A 16,254-nucleotide genomic window follows, 5' to 3' on the forward strand; every position below is an offset into this window, starting at 1 on the left:
TAATCTCTATGAACCAATATCGATTGTACCGATATCATACACCGCTAGGTGAACGTTTCCTGTCCCTCTACTTTCAGAAGGATTTGCTGCGAGTAGGTGAAGTTAGCAGAGTTATATTCCACTCATAAAGCATCCTGTTCTATTTCTTCCACTGCCCCCGCAATTGCCTTTTTGATCACAGGTTTCAACCCTGTCATCAAAGCATCTCTGAGTTTTTTATTTGATTCGAATTTTCCGTCAGCAGGGAAATGTTGCCCAATTTCATCCAGTTTGCAAAATTTTTCCCATATTCGAGCCGAATTGGTAGAATGCTTGTGCTCTTCTTTCAACGTCTCCATGGCGTTATTAAAATACTCTAGCTCCGCTTTACAGGGAGAATCGGGGCCGTCTGTCACCATTTCAATAGTTATTATTCCCCAAACTCTCCCGACTCTCCCGTGTCCAGGGTGTTTAGATTTCTTCACTCCCGTCTCTAATAGACACCTTCTAACAACTGTTTTCCAAGGTAGCGCTAACCACTTCCCCGGAGAATAGTTATGTTATTTGTGCCTATTAATTGGTCACGGCGCTTAATACCTTGTATTAGAACCAATACTATAGCGTCTGCAAATGTATTACTGGAGAATACATGTTACCTAAGGTCTTATTCCAGTGTTGCGCCTCAAATATCACTGTTGTTGATAACACACATTACCAAAATGATTCTCACTTGTCTTCCTATTTCCACATAATCTGTCACGGTTCCCCACCCCAACAGGACATGAAACCAACCTCTCTTTATTGCTTCTGCTAATACACCCAAATCCAACAGCGTTCAAATATATTTTCCTCTAACCCTGAATGGCAACTTTTTATCCGAGTACACAAGCAGGTCACTTTATCCATCCACACCCACTCTACTGCCGCATGGCCACTGCGGCTGGGACCTTCACCCTCCTTACGGGTCTGGCTGATAAACCGCTACACTAGGGTTTTACCCTCCACAGGACCACCTACATGGAAATTACCCTCTTGCTCTATGAGTCTTACCCTCTACATGAACTATCCTGCTCAGGCCTTACTCCCTTTAAATCTACAACCGGGCATAATACAATGGGCCTACGGAATAAACTCAGGCTTTCTAGGTCCGTATCCTAGAACTTTTCAGCCTACGATTCTCATCTCCCAAAGATGTCAAAATGAGTGGAAACAGGTGTAGGAACTGTGCCTACCTCATTTGTTGCCAGCTCCTGCTCCACTGATCTGGACTTTCTGGTTGGACTGCAAATCGTGGTGAACCCTGCTCGCAGCGCCAACTGTTCTAATGATCAGAGTAAGAACTCGACGAACACTATGAAAGCTCAAACCAAGTTTATTCATCCCAAAGGGTCAAACAGCTGAACAGACAAAAGACATATTCACACAAGCACTGATATTTAAGCCTTTCTCCTATGCTGAGTCTCCTACACATCTGAACAGCCAATGCACCTCTGTTGCTAGACAGAACCGTAGTGATACCTGTTCTTCCTCACTTCATCTGACCTGACCTCTGCCCCAAAGTGCTCACTCCTCCCCAACTCACAGCTGTCATGTTGTCTCGTACCAGACGGTGTCTGTCCTCCTCCCATAGGATCCCTGATGGCTAACAATAACATAGCTTGACATTATGTAAATATGATAAATTACCCTCTCTCCCTCAGTGAAAGGAATAAATATATTTCATGATTTCATAAGTCAAGAAATCAGAACCCAACAATGGCATTTGAAATGAAACCTTCCCAATATGTAGATTGGAATTCAGAAAGGGTTTCAAATCTCATGTCTGATTCAATTTCGGGTATTAGCTTGAGTTTAAATGGAATGGAGCACTAAATCTCTAGATGTTTAAACTGTTGAGGGGCACAGCAGTACCTCTGTCTAAGGCCCTTCCTTCAACAAAACCCCCTCCTCCCCAAACTCATCCAACCCATTGTTATAAAACCATTCTGCCGGTCATTATGCAGATCAATGCCAAGATATTTATTTCCCTTAATCCTGTAACTCAACGAACTAACCAATCAGCAGGGAGAGATCAGAAATTAGCAAACATCTGTGTGGATTAGCATGCAAATGTATGCGCGGTAGTTAGTCCCTGGATGACCATCGCCTCCTGACTAGCGCTGATGGAGAGGATGATGGCAATGAGAGCTGGCACAGATGTATCGAACAGACAGGGTCGCCATGCCAATGGGATTATGTTCACACGACAGGAGAGCTCACACAAATGTATGTGTGCACATACACTCAAATTGAGACACACACACACATGCAGGTACGCATACACACAGATGCAGATACACACACACACACACACACACACAAACACACACATATGTTTTGCTTTTACCATGAACCCAATAGAACCTCTCCCAACTCAAGGCCCTAATCATGACATTATGACCCTCTGTTCTCCTCCCCCCGTAGACACACAGTTTCTCACCAGTGTGCAGCTACACAGTTCAACTGTTGAGTGATCTTGACCCTGACCTCTTGACTCTGACAGTTTCCTGTGGCAGGTCAGCAGTAGGTAATCTCCCAGCAGGCCTAATGGCCAGAGATGAGGTGTGTGATTGAGATGGCAGATGCCCAATCTTTGCAGAGATTGGTCTTATCCTTTATACTGGTTTATAATCATTGGAAAGCCAAGAGCAATATCGCAAATCACTCCCATAAAACTTAACTAGGATATTACAGCAATGTGGCGGCGGATAGTGGTTAAGAGCGTTGGGCCAATAAACGAAAGATCGCTAGTTCGAAATCCCTGAGCCGATTAGTTGAAAAGTCTGTTAATGTGCCCTTGAGCAAGGCACTTAACCCTAATTGCTTCTGTAAGTCACTCTGCATAAGAGCATCTGATAAATGACTCAAATGTAAATGGTTATCACTGCACTTATAGAAGACAAGGTCTTTGGTGGGCTTAAAGAGATCATAGTAAACCATAAACAAACAGTAAACAATGCACTAACGTACATTGATTTTGATGTCTGTGAGAAGTCCATGTTAGATGACACTGTCCCACGAGACTGTTGGACTGAGTCAGTGAAGATCTGTGTTACACTGAGGGACAGTCCAACTTCTGTCTGAGGTTGGAGTAAGAAGCAATATGGGTCAGTGGAGCTCTGGCACAATTTTAGCCCAGTTTGTGTGTGTCTGTGTGTAATGGTGAACTGAGGCTGATTCATACACCAGCCCAATTGAATTACAGTGGGATGAATGCAAAGGGCTCTGCCCTCTGTTATAACACACTCCAACAAGTAGTTGGTTGTGTCTGCCCTCCACATCTCTCTCTGGGGTTTACCGACAAAGCCATGTCCTGCTATGTATGTGTTCACTGTAAGCATTTGCATTCTACACGTGTGTGCGCATGTGTGCGTTGGTTTGGATATGAAGTGGTTCTAATTTGAATGTTTGATCTACCTAACGTTGTCAATAGTTTTCCTCTCTCTACAGTCCTAACTGACATGGCCTGAGAGTGCTAACACTTTTTATAATTACCCCCAAAGCTGGAGGACTGAGGACAACACTCTGTAAAATGGAGTGTGGGAGGGAAAGAGAGAGATGGATGGAGATAGACATGGCAGAGAAAGAGAGAAAAAGTAGGAGGGACCGAAGGAGAGAAAATGAGTCAGGGCTCGTCCTGCCTGCCAGTATGGAAACATATCAGGACGAGCCAGGTTAAATTAACTCTGTGTGTGTGTGTGTGTGTGTGTATACAGTCATAGCTGTGTGTGTGTGTGTGTGTGTCCTGCAGCTTGATATAATTAAAAAGAGGTATTACCACCAAGAGTCCCATGTAATCATGGCGATTTAAAATTTTGGATCGCATTATTACAAGCATACACACAAATAAACATACATGCGCATGCACACACACATACGCACGCACGCACACACTCCCTCTCCTCTAGGATTATGGCTATATTAAGACCCCCTCCACCAAATAAGCAGAAGTAAGAGAGCACAGAGTCATTCAAGAGGTCAAGAAGTCAGACACAGGAGATGAAGATCTAGTGAGAGGGCTCAGATCAGGGAAAACACACAGACCCAAACACACAGACCCACACAAACACGGACACAGTAAGGTAGTCCAATGTATACGATGAGCCATTCCGTGGCAGTAGAGTCTGGTTTGTTACCACACACACACACACACACACACACACACACACACACACACACACACACACAAAGCAGTTAAATGGAACATGGGGCAGATGTACTACAGGTATTTCAAATTAGGGTTCATGGCATTGTTATCACACTATGGGGAGGACGGTATTTGGTAACACTTTACTTGACATCTAGCGTCAAAACCTGTTATGACACGGTCATAATCTGTAATAATATGGTCATAACACTGTCATGATCCATATATTTAGACCTGCTGTGACATTCACTTTATATACAAATGTATGTGGACACCCCTTCAAATTAGTGGATTTCAACCACACCTGTTGCTGACAGGTGTATAAAATCGAGCACACGGCCATGCGATCTCCATAGACAAACATTTCCAGTAGAATGGCCTTAATGAAGAGCTCAGTGTGTTAAGAAGTGCGTTTTGGCGAGTCATGTTTCGGAGGACGCGTGACTCGAACTTTGCCTCTCCCGAGTCCGTTGGGGAGTTGCAGCGATGAGACAAGATTGAAAATGGGGGCAACATATATTTTTTTTAAATAGCAATTGGTTTGTCAAGATTGATGTGGAAGAACTTGAATGGCACAGAGCCTTGACCTCAACCCCATCGAACACTTTTGGGATGAATTGTAACACCGACTGCAAGCCAGGTCTAATCGGCCAACATCAGTGCCCGACTTCACTAATGCTTTTGTAGCTGAATGGAAGTCCCCACTGTTCCAACATCCCAACTGTTATAGCAGCAAACGGGGGAGCAACTCCATATTAATGCCCATGATTTAGGAATGAGATGTTCTTCAAGCAGGTGTCCACATACTTTTGAAGAGTGTCAAAACCCACATTTATTCAAATGTATTTTTCCCTGCAAAGAAGTTTCCTTTTTGAAAATTGGTTCCTTAAATCTATTGTTGTTGTTGTAGTAATGATTTCTTTACAGTCATCTTTATTTTGTCGTATCTTAAAGAACTTGTAGAAAATACACTTTATGACACCGTCAAGAGAAATTATGACCATCCTGCGTCACTTTACTTGGACTAAAGAAATACACTTTTTGACACTGTTGTGTAGCATTATGACCATCCTGTGTCACTTTACCTGGACTAAAGAAATACACTTTTTGACACTGTTGTGTAGCATTATGACCATCCTGTGTCACTTTACTTGGACTAAAGAAATACACTTTTTGACACTGTTGTGTAGCATTATGACCATCCTGCGTCACTTTACTTGGACTAAAGAAATACACTTTTTGACACTGTTGTGTAGCATTATGACCATCCTGTGTCACTTTACTTGGACTAAAGAAATACACTTTTTGACACTGTCGTGTAGCATTATGACCATCCTGCGTCACTTTACTTGGACTAAAGAAATACACTTTTTGACACTGTTGTGTAGCATTATGACCATCCTGTGTCACTTTACCTGGACTAAAGAATTACACTTTTTGACACTGTCGTGTAGCATTATGACCATCCTGTGTCACTTTACTTGGACTAAAGAAATACACTTTTTGACACTGTCGTGTAGCATTATGACCATCCTGTGTCACTTTACTTGGACTAAAGAAATACACTTTTTGACACTGTCGTGTAGCATTATGACCATCCTGTGTCACTTTACCTGGACTAAAGAATTACACTTTTTGACACTGTCGTGTAGCATTATGACCATCCTGTGTCACTTTACTTGGACTAAAGAAATACACTTTTTGACACTGTCGTGTAGCATTATGACCATCCTGCGTCACTTTACTTGGACTAAAGAAATACACTTTTTGACACTGTTGTGTAGCATTATGACCATCCTGTGTCACTTTACCTGGACTAAAGAAATACACTTTTTGACACTGTCGTGTAGCATTATGACCATCCTGCGTCACTTTACTTGGATTAAGGATTATAACCATAGGCCTATCACGTACATGCCCTTGTGTCAGTCATCAGTTAAAAAGAGGGTGTCTTGTCCTGCTCTGGAAATCTACTCCTGCATTCATCCCAGTCATCAGCAACAGAGCATTGGGGTAGGTGCATGTCTGACATCAATGTGTGCGCAATTACAATGATAATTTAATATGGCCAATTTCTGAAAATATTATATAACATAAAAATACTGTTGGCATGTCAGCTATGGTGTAATGGAGTGAGTTTTGACACTCTTATGTAGGTGTCATAACCAGCCATAAAATAACACAATATATATCACAACAGGTCTAAATGTATTTGTCATGTCAGTGTTATGACCATATTATGGCAGACTATAACAAGTTATGTCAGCTGTTATGACATGGTTATGGCCTTGTCATAATGTGTTATGACGCTAGGGGTCAAGTAAAGCGTTACCCAGCAGGGTGATGGGTTTTGTATTGCCAGAGGAGGCATATTATGTGTGATAGTTTGACTTATTTGTTTCCTCTATCGATAACATTTTCCCAGTCATGGTGCAACCCACCTAATGACTTCCCACACCTTCATTTGTCAATTAAATGAGTTTCAATGTACTATTTTAGTATCGATTCGGGGGCCGACTAAGCTGGGGCACTAGTTGTTAAACTAGGGGAAACACTGCTCAATGTTGTGACAGTCATGCTGGGCTCTGATTAACGTTGCTGATCCTCCCCTCCATTTACACTCCATTACCCTTTCATTATCCCTCGTTCTCCTTCCCTTTGTACAGTACCCCCACTAACCTGCCCCCAACCCCTTTTCCTTCCTATCCCCCATCTACCCTCATCCCCCGTCAACGTCATCCCACAACACTGTGGGGGGCCTCCCAGTAGGGGGGCGTCCCATCTGTGCCCCCCTCCTCTTGGCCAGGTTAGGGTATCTATCCCGGGGGAGTTGGCAGTCGAGCAGCCTTTACAAGCCTAATCAAGTTAATATTGAGGGGATTTGTGATGTGGCTCAGGTTCGGGTAATTCCATTGTGTCACTGGGTTAGAGGGCTGTATTTGGTGGCGATTGGGGGTTGTGGTAAATCTTAATTGAGTTAATGATGGGGTAGGGAGGGAAGGCTCTGTGGTTACACTGGGTAACTGGTTAGGGTAAAGCTGTGGGAGTTGTGAGTGTTTAAACGAGGAGCTCAGAGAGAGAGAGAACCAAGCATAGCAAGAGCCAAGCCTTTTAAGGTAAAACAAACAAAGAGCCATGGTGAATGTTTCTACTGGGTTTATTTCAGTTGGATTGTTTCGGTTTGATTTTAACACTTGAGAAAATGTGCAACCAAAATCTTTAAGTCAAATTGTAGGGTTTTTAGGACTGCTGTTTTAGGACACCATTTAAATGATGTCAAAACCAAAGTCTGCTGGAGGCAGCTGGCAAAGAGCAGGAGAGCGGAAGGGGAGAGAGAGACATAAGGATAGTGGGAGGAGGAGAAGAAGAGGTGGTAAATCAGTGATAAATTAGAGCGATGGAGAAACTCAAGGGGCAGAGTGATAAAGGAGGGAGTAAGAGGACATTGAGAATGAGAAATAAAGAGATTACTAAGCGAGAGAGTCTCATGAGAGCTTTGTGTGTGTGTGTGTGTGTGTGTGTGTGTGTGTGTGTGTGTGTGTGTGTGTGTGTGTGGTGGAATTACATATCAGTGCTGCATCTGCTTCTTGTGTGACTCAACTGGATCACCATGGCAACCAACCATCCTCCTTACCCTCTCCTTAAATGTACTCTCTCTCTCTCTATCTCTCTCTCTTTCCTATATAAACTACCTCTTTGTACCAACAAACAGTACTCTGGCACAGAGCCAATGCTCCTCGGTTGGCACGTTCGGCTCAGACAGAAAGGGGGCAGGATGCAGGAAGTGGTGCTGTAAGGAACCGAGCCCCCCATCACCCGCTTACTGGGCTGAATTGAAACTGTGAATCACAAAGGCCATACTCACACCTCCATTCATACTGAGCATTTACATTCATCTGTGTGAGTCTGTAGGTCTCTTGGCCTGTGTTTGGGGAACAGGGGAAGGGAGAGGTGCATTTATGTTGCTCTTCACATTCAAATTCTTCCAAGAGAATGTGAGTCCATCCGTAAGTGGTGATTTCCCCCTAAAATCCACGTGCAGATATTCAACCTGGAACGTAAGGGTTCTACCTGGAACCAAAAAGGGTTCTTCAAAGGGTTCTAGTGTGGGAACAACCAAAGAACCCTTTTAGGTTCTAGATACAGTAGCAGCAGGAATATACATAGTATCTGGTTACTGTGGTTTCATTCAAGTTATAAGCAGTGAGAGACATTACCATTTCCCCTTGTAACCAGTGTGATCGACCCAGTTTATAGAGTCTATGTCTTCTTATGCAACATGCCATACAACTCATTCTCGTAGTGGTTACAAGCATGTGAAGCAGCACATTTGGTTAGTAAGGTTCCAGTCTTGTTAATAAGAACTGAGATATTTAGATGCAGGATAGTCAGCACAAAAAGCCATCTGCCTCTGTCATTTTTGTCCCCAGGCGGAAACCGTACACTGGCAAACTGGAGAAAAAAAGAGTCTAGGGCTCAGATGGCGGGGTGTGTGTGTGTGTGTGGAAAACAGCCTCTGGCTCTTTGTTTTGTTCTATTTTCTTCTCTGACAGAGTGATCACATTATCCCTTCAAATAGAGCCATGTTGACGGCCTGCTGGTGACACTTAATTAAGGCATCTGAGAGTCTGTTTTAGACTAAGAGTTGAAATTTCACTTCCATAAATGATATACACGGCTGCATATGTGGGATATTGAAGAGCATTTTTTAGACCCCACATCCAGGGCTGGATTTCATCTGTATCGTGGAAGGTCCGCGATACAGCTCGATTTAAATTGAAAGACAATGTTCCCGCATAGATTTTTCTATTGTGTTGTACGATCGAACGTTTGCCAATGTGTAACTCTGTCTTGTTGTTTTTGTCGCACTGCTTTGCTTTATCTTGGCCAGGTCGCAGTTGTAAATGAGAACTTGTTCTCAACTGGCCTACCGGGTTAAATAAAGGTACAATTAAAAAAGTACAAATCTGAGATTGTCCACGATACGGATTGAATCCAGCCCTGAAAGCTTTCAGACTCACATAATGAAGCACTTGGGATAATTATAAACAGAAATTCTTGATGTTCTTAAACAGAGCAAACTGGATGTAAATGTGTGCCAACCATTCAAGCTTGAACTATGAATGACATAGTGGTACTGCCCTCACCCTAATCTAAATCATTTAGAGCCTGCACACACACACAGACAGAGACACACACACAGACAGAGATACACACACACACAATTTGGTTGAAGTGTTCTATTTGGTAAATAAACCCTCTTCCATTTCTCACCCGCCCTTCTTTTCTCTCCATCCTTGATTTATTTCCCTTTACGATTCCTCTCATGGCCTTTCTCTACTCTTCCCTTATCTGGCCATTTCATCTGTCACCATATCTTTCCCTGGCTGCTCTTCTCTCTCCTCTCCGTATTCCATTACACACACCTTATTGTTTCCACTACTACTACTTCCCCTCTTCGTCTTCATCTTCGTCTTCCTGTTCTTCCTCTTTCTTCTTCTTCTTTTTCTCTCCTCTCCTTTTTGCTCCCCTCTCTCTCTCCATCCCTCCTTCTCCATGCAGGTGTAATGTCCAGGACTACATCTGGCACAAGGGTTCCCGCTGTGAGTCGGTGGTGACAGAGTTCCAGGTGCTGTGTCTGACCATCGGGGCGTCGGCCCTCATGGTGCTGCTGCTTTTCATGATCATCGTCTGCTTCGCCAAGAAGCTCCACGTGCTCAAGACCGAGAACAGCAAGCTGCGCAAACGCAGGTAAGCTTACAGCGGGGGCCTGGGGAAACCTGCACAAATATAGGGGAGTCTATGGACCAGATAAAACCAGTTAGCACAAAGGTGTAAGAAAACCAGGAAAAACCAGGCAGAGCAACCAGAGATCATAGAACCCATGGAAAACTGGCTGTGCAAATGCAGGTGAGCTTATGGACTAGAAAAACCAGGCAGCAGATAGACAGGTATTTGAGCTCTTGTATTCTCACAGCATATGTATGTGACATTTTTTAAATCACACTCACTACCAACAAAGCTTAGCATTTCCTGCACTTTTTAAAATGATCATATTTAGTATTCGAGAGAAGAGGCTGAGGGAGGGAGGGAGGCTAGACTGGAAAGAGGAGGATGGGGGATGGGTCACAAACAAGAAGAGGCGATAGACAGAACAGACAGAGGGGGAGAATTGGATGGATCAGATAAAGGGGGGAGGATATTAAATGAGCGAAGGAGACAATGAAGGAATGCGGAGGAAGAGGAGGGGGCGGAAAACACGATGACAAGATAGATGAGAGAAGAAACACAGAAAGAGAGAAAAGATAAAGCAGAGAGAGAGAGAGAGAGAGAGAGAGAGAGAGAGAGAGAGAGAGAGAGAGAAAAAGGGAGGGATTGAGTTTGCATTGAAAGAGAACAGGATGAGGATAGATAGAACGAGTACAGTATGAGATGCGGCTGTGCCTTCGCTAGTCGTTTTGCCTAGCAACAGTGAAGTCATGTAGGAGGGTGGATGAGTGTGGATGCTTCCATCAGCAATGCACATTTCTTAGCTGAGGATGATGATGATGAAGGAAAGTGGAGCAGTCAGTGCGGTGGATAGCGTGCTGATGGCTAGCGCGCGGTGCTAGCTGAAAATAGTGATGTCATTGCTGCTCTGGCTCCAGCTGAAAGTAGGGCAGTCTGATCAGGAGTGTATGAGAGGGGAGGGGAGACAAGGCAGGGGAGATGAAGTTGACCTACATACAGCTGTGCGACCTGGGGGTGTGTGTGTGTGCGCATGCGTGTATAGGACACTGCTGATGAGGCTCATGTATACATGAGACGCCCACCTCTCTCTCCCTCCATCTGCTGCAGATAATTGCAGTGGCCTGCACAATGTATGTGCCGCAGTCAAGATGAGGTATGCTTCCCTGTCAGAGAGAGAGGCAGAGAGAAAGATGGAGCGAGAGAGAGATGGAGGGAGAGAGGTGCTGGGGAAGGTGGGGAAAGAGAGAGGTCATGAATGGGAGGAAGGGGGAGAAAGGGAAGGAGAAATAGTAGGGATTGAGGGAGGGAAAGAGAGAGAAAGCGAGAGGGGTGACAAGAGTGGCAGAAAGTGAATGACAGAGGACAGAGAGAGAGAGAGAGAGATGCAGGTAACGTTATCTTTGCAGAGAGGAGAGTGTGTTCTGGCTGAAGAGCCAGATTAAAACTGACACACCCTGGCTTTAGTCCCTTTTCTCCTGGGCCACGGCTTAGAAACCTCTCTCTCTCTCTCTCTCTCTCTCTCTCTCTCTCAGCCCTGTAGTATCCTCCTTTCAATTAAATTCAATTTGCTTTATTGGCATGATATAACAATGTATGTATTGCCAAAGCTTACTTTGGAGATTTCAATATTAACATCATTAAAATAATAATAATAAATATTGTCAACTTCTTTCTGTCTCCCTATTTATTTATTTCTCAACTCCATCTCTCTAGCACACTCTCCCTCGTCATTACTTGAGCTTTGATTGGCCTGTAATATGAACTCATTAAATATAAATGTTGGCGCGGCATCTCAGTCAGACAATAGTAGGAACTGATGGGTCTACTTCAGAGGATGTTTAACTATGGATATGATGAGGAGAGGGAGAGAAGGAGAGCCAGCAGACGTTTCGAGAATAACATAAAATGACAAATGACTGTTTGGGAAGTCTGTTTTGGATATCAAGTTTCTCCAAGTTTTTAATAGGGTACACAAAGTGAATCACAGTGCTTCAATGGTAGGTCAATGGTGAGTCATTGTTGCCTGTTTGGAAAGTACCTCTCATTTTTGTTTTCAGTTGCAAAACATTTTGCTATACAGTGTGCCCTATTGAATGCAACCCAGGATTGACTTTCAGTGGAAATAGCTATAGTCTACTTTTGATTCACAGCTGATTTGTTGCATCACAGAGGGTATCTGTCTGTCTGTCATCTGCAAACTGAAGTCTTACACTTGCACTATACTGTAACTAACACTGCTCTCTCATGCTTGTTCTCTCCCTCCTTCCTCCTCTCCCCACCTTCTTTGCCCCCTGTTTTCACATACTTTCCCCTCGTCCTTGAATCCTCCCTATTCTCCATTCATCTCTCTTTTTTCTCTTCTCTCCACCTCTCGCTGCATCCTCTTTTTCAATCTCCCCCTCCCCATCGGCACTCTCCTTTTCCTCCACAATGTGACCACTCCTACTTTCCTCCTCGTTTAATCCTCTTTTACCTGTTCTCCCTGGTCCCCTCCCTGTCGTCCCTTCCTCTCATCTCTGGGTCCCCTTCCTCTGGTCCCCTCCCTGTCCTCCCTTCCTCTGGGTCCTCCCTTCCTCTCGTCTCTGGTCCCCTCCCTGTCCTCCCTTCCTCTCGTCTCTGGTCCCCTCCCTGTCCTCCCTTCCTCTCGTCTCTGGTCCTCTCCCTGTCCTCCCTTCCCTGGTCCCCTCCCTGTCCTCCCTTCCTCTCGTCTCTGGTCCCCTCCCTGTCCTCCCTTCCTCTCGTCTCTGGTCCCCTCCCTGTCCTCCCTTCCTCTCTTCTCTGGTCCCCTCCCTGTCCTCCCTTCCTCTCATCTCTGGTCCCCTCCCTGTCCTCCCTTCCTCTCATCTCTGGTCCCCTCCCTGTCCTCCTTCCTCTCATCTCTGGTCCCCTCCCTGTCCTCCCTTCCTCTCGTCTCTGGTCCCCTCCCTGTCCTCCCTTCCTCTCATCTCTGGTCCCCTCCCTGTCCTCCCTTCCCTCATCTCTGGTCCCCTCCCTGTCCTCCCTTCCTCTCATCTCTGGTCCCCTCCCTGTCCTCCCTTCCTCTCATCTCTGGTCCCCTCCCTGTCCTCATCTCTGGTCCCCTCCCTGTCCTCCCTTCCTCTCATCTCTGGTCCCCTCCCTGTCCTCCCTTCCTCTCATCTCTGGTCCCCTCCCTGTCCTCCCTTCCTCTCATCTCTGGTCCCCTCCCTGTCCTCCCTTCCTCTCATCTCTGGTCCCCTCCCTGTCCTCCCTTCCTCCTCTCTGGTCCCCTCCCTGTCCTCCCTTTCTCTCATCTCTGGTCCCCTCCCTGTCCTCCCTTCCTCTCATCTCTGGTCCCCTCCCTGTCCTCCCTTCCTCTCATCTCTGGTCCCCTCCCTGTCCTCCCTTCCTCTCATCTCTGGGTCCTCTCTGGTCCCCTCCCTGTCCTCACTTTCTCTCATCTCTGGTCCCCTCCCTGTCCTCCCTTCCTCTCATCTCTGGTCCCCTCCCTGTCCTCCCTTCCTCTCATCTCTGGTCCCCTCCCTGTCCTCCCTTCCTCTCATCTCTGGTCCCCTCCCTGTCCTCCCTTCCTCTCGTCTCTGGTCCCCTCCCTGTCCTCCTCCTCTTCCCAGCAGTAAGTACCGGCCTCCATCGGAGCAGCACAATGATAATTTCTCCCTGTCCACCATCGCTGAGGGCTCCCACCCAAATGTAAGGAAACTGTGCGACACCCCTCCTAACGTCCCTCATGCCCGTGCTTTGGCTTACTATGATAACATTATCTGTCAGGTAACGTGGTTCTCGTCTCTCTCTCACCCTTTTCTTCCTTCCCTCCTCCGCATGGGCTTGAGTGTCACCTCTCCGGGGTTACAAGGCGGGTGTTACAGTGGGGGCGTTCTCCTTCGCTATGGGACAAGTCTACAGGCGTAGTACTACTCCCGGTTACTGAGGCAACACTGTTACCATAGCAACAACGTGGCTGTAAAGTCTCTACTGTGTATTGCTTATTGTCAGTTATTGGTTGAGTTTTTTTGTTAGCTATTGATCCCACTTGAAGGTGACACAAAAACACACATGCATGTGCCTGACCGGTGGTGTGGTCAGTTCTGCCTATCTGCCTAGGCTAAGACTTGACCAAGAGAGAACTCCTATAGCCCTCACTGTAACCCCCTCCACCCCATCTATCCCTGATCTGCTCTCCCTTCGATCGGTATGTCACTGCATGCCTGCTCTATCGCTCACATGGTGGCCCCCCCCGGTGGCCATGTCAGCCGCTGCAGCAGCCTGTCCGTCGCTCTGCCTCTGTATCTCTGTCCGTCTGTTTCACTCGTTTATCCTGACTTGGGCTGGAAAGGTTAGGGGGAGTGAATCTGGGGGCATTAAATGTATTTAGTTTATGGGGTTATTATCAGGTTGATAGCGGATGGTGTGCGAGATGTGTGCACGGTGGGCGGGGCTATTAAGTCAGGATAAGCATTTGAGATGCAACGTCCCCCTGCTGCCTGTAGGTGGCGGGGGAGAGTATAGACCTAGATGCATAACTAACGGAAGCATGGGGTAGCATAGCGCTAACATGGTCGTAGCATCATGAGTAGAAGTAGTGCTACGACATAAGATGTGGCGCCACATTCTCACAACTCATCAAATAGTTCTGGTCGTCGTACTTGGTATAACCACAAGCAAATTGCTTCACTTAGCTGTCTTTTGCTCGTTTCTTTGTTTGTTTGTAGATGCAGTGTTATTCTTCCTTCCGGGTAATTGCGATAATGTTTCTGTAAATCTAATATAGTGACAACTTGGGGGGCATCATATTGCAGTGGTTCATACCATGATACAGAACACTACTAACCGTAACCACAACCCAATATCATCCACAACCAAATAAAACACCATATAACATCCCCATCTTCCAGGCATCTTCTAATCACTGAAACAGGATAGCTCTGCTCTTTGAGTCTCAACCTGGGTTTGCAGCTTAGCTCTACAGCTCTAAGTCAATGTATTAGTACATATCTCTATCCATAGGAGTTCATATAGAGCACCAGTATAGAGTATCTGGAAAAAAGGTCCATTAAAATACTATGTAGATTCATCTGCAGAGAACAGTCAACACCATAGAGACATACTTCTTACTAAAAAAGCTCAGAAAACATAAACTAATATTGTGAATAACCAATACCTCAAATCCCTCCATCTAGTTCATGAACTAAAAACCCTGTGTTTCTATGTCAACACGGTACCCCCAGAAAAGTTTCATCTAACATTTACTATGGTAATGTCAAGGCCACAAAGCACCATCGTTACTGAGACAAATCCTTCAGTGTCCTTATATGGGCAAGACAGTCTCTACCTCTCAATGTGAGCTGGGAATATCAGCTATCATCCTAAGGAAGTTCCCCTTACTAGGTCTCTTCTCTTCTCTTCTCTTCTCTTCTCTTCTCTTCTCTTCTCTTCTCTTCTCTTCTCTTCTCTTCTCTTCTCTTCTCTTCTCTTCTCTTCTCTTCTCTTCTCTTCTCTTCTCTTCCCTTCTCTTCCCTTCTCTTCTCTTCTCTTCTCTCCTCTCCTCTTCTCTTCTCTTCTCTTCTTTCTCTCTCTGAGGATGTTATGTATATAACCCTCTTCCCCCCCTTCAGAAAACCATGAGCAGATACACTTGGGAGTGTAAGACCAAAGAGGAGCCCGACAGTGAGGTAAGATAAACCCCCTCAGATGGCCCGTCCCCCTCTCCCTTAAACGGCTCTCGTTGTACTGTGACCCTGTCAGTCACCCTCTCTCAACTCAACGGACCAATCCACGGCCCCAAACTTGGCTAGTCAGAACCTAGTGCTGTTACTTCTAAGTGCTGATCTAAAGTCAGTTTATAAGTTAAGTTAGCCATTACCTCTTAATGGATCATTTCCAGATTCGAGTAAATGCTGATTTTAGACATGATTACATATCTTTACATATTGTGGGCTCTTAAAATAACAACTACGAAATAAACAGAATTTAAAATGTGAAATGTACAGTCTTATCTAGGTTAAATGGCACAGAGATAAGCATTGTAGCAGTCCAGTAGCAGTACGATTTTGTCCTTGTCATGTCCTTCAGAAAGGGGATATCGACCCTTCCCACATGAGTTCTTAGCAGAAGAGAAAACACTGCAGTAGACTGAAACCAGAGAAAACTCGTTAGACAGAGACTCTCTCTTCAGATAAACACACGGTCAGAAACGGTACACACTCCAACATGCATAAAAACACTATAATATATACAGAAACACAGATAATACAACTAGAGAGTGAAATATTGTTGGAGGGAGAATAGTTTCTCTATTTTCAGCATTACATGGACCGAGTACAGTGGATTGCATCCGTTTACCCTTAATCTCCTATCAACATTAATACTTGTCCTTTCATAGA

At 45.2% G+C, this 16,254-nt stretch overlaps 1 protein-coding gene across 9 annotated transcripts in view; it reads left to right on the forward strand.

The window, feature by feature from the left end:
• The window catches only part of LOC112229077 (chondroitin sulfate proteoglycan 5), a 43,877-nt gene that overhangs the window by 24,384 nt on the left and 3,239 nt on the right, over positions 1 to 16,254 (forward strand). For 2 of the 9 annotated variants that reach the window (XM_042311318.1, XM_042311308.1), the window contains exons 3-5: positions 9,728 to 9,916; positions 13,486 to 13,564; positions 15,487 to 15,543. In XM_042311318.1, coding sequence (XP_042167252.1) covers positions 9,728 to 9,916; positions 13,486 to 13,564; positions 15,487 to 15,543 — 325 coding nt within the window. Of the gene's footprint in view, positions 1 to 9,727; positions 9,917 to 13,485; positions 13,643 to 15,486; positions 15,544 to 16,254 lie in introns of all 9 variants that reach the window. The other 7 variants (XM_042311320.1, XM_042311314.1, XM_042311311.1 and 4 more) reach the window with 6 other exon arrangements.

This window comes from Oncorhynchus tshawytscha, linkage group LG03, assembly GCF_018296145.1.
Source record: "Oncorhynchus tshawytscha isolate Ot180627B linkage group LG03, Otsh_v2.0, whole genome shotgun sequence".
NCBI classification, from domain to species: Eukaryota; Metazoa; Chordata; class Actinopteri; order Salmoniformes; family Salmonidae; genus Oncorhynchus; species Oncorhynchus tshawytscha.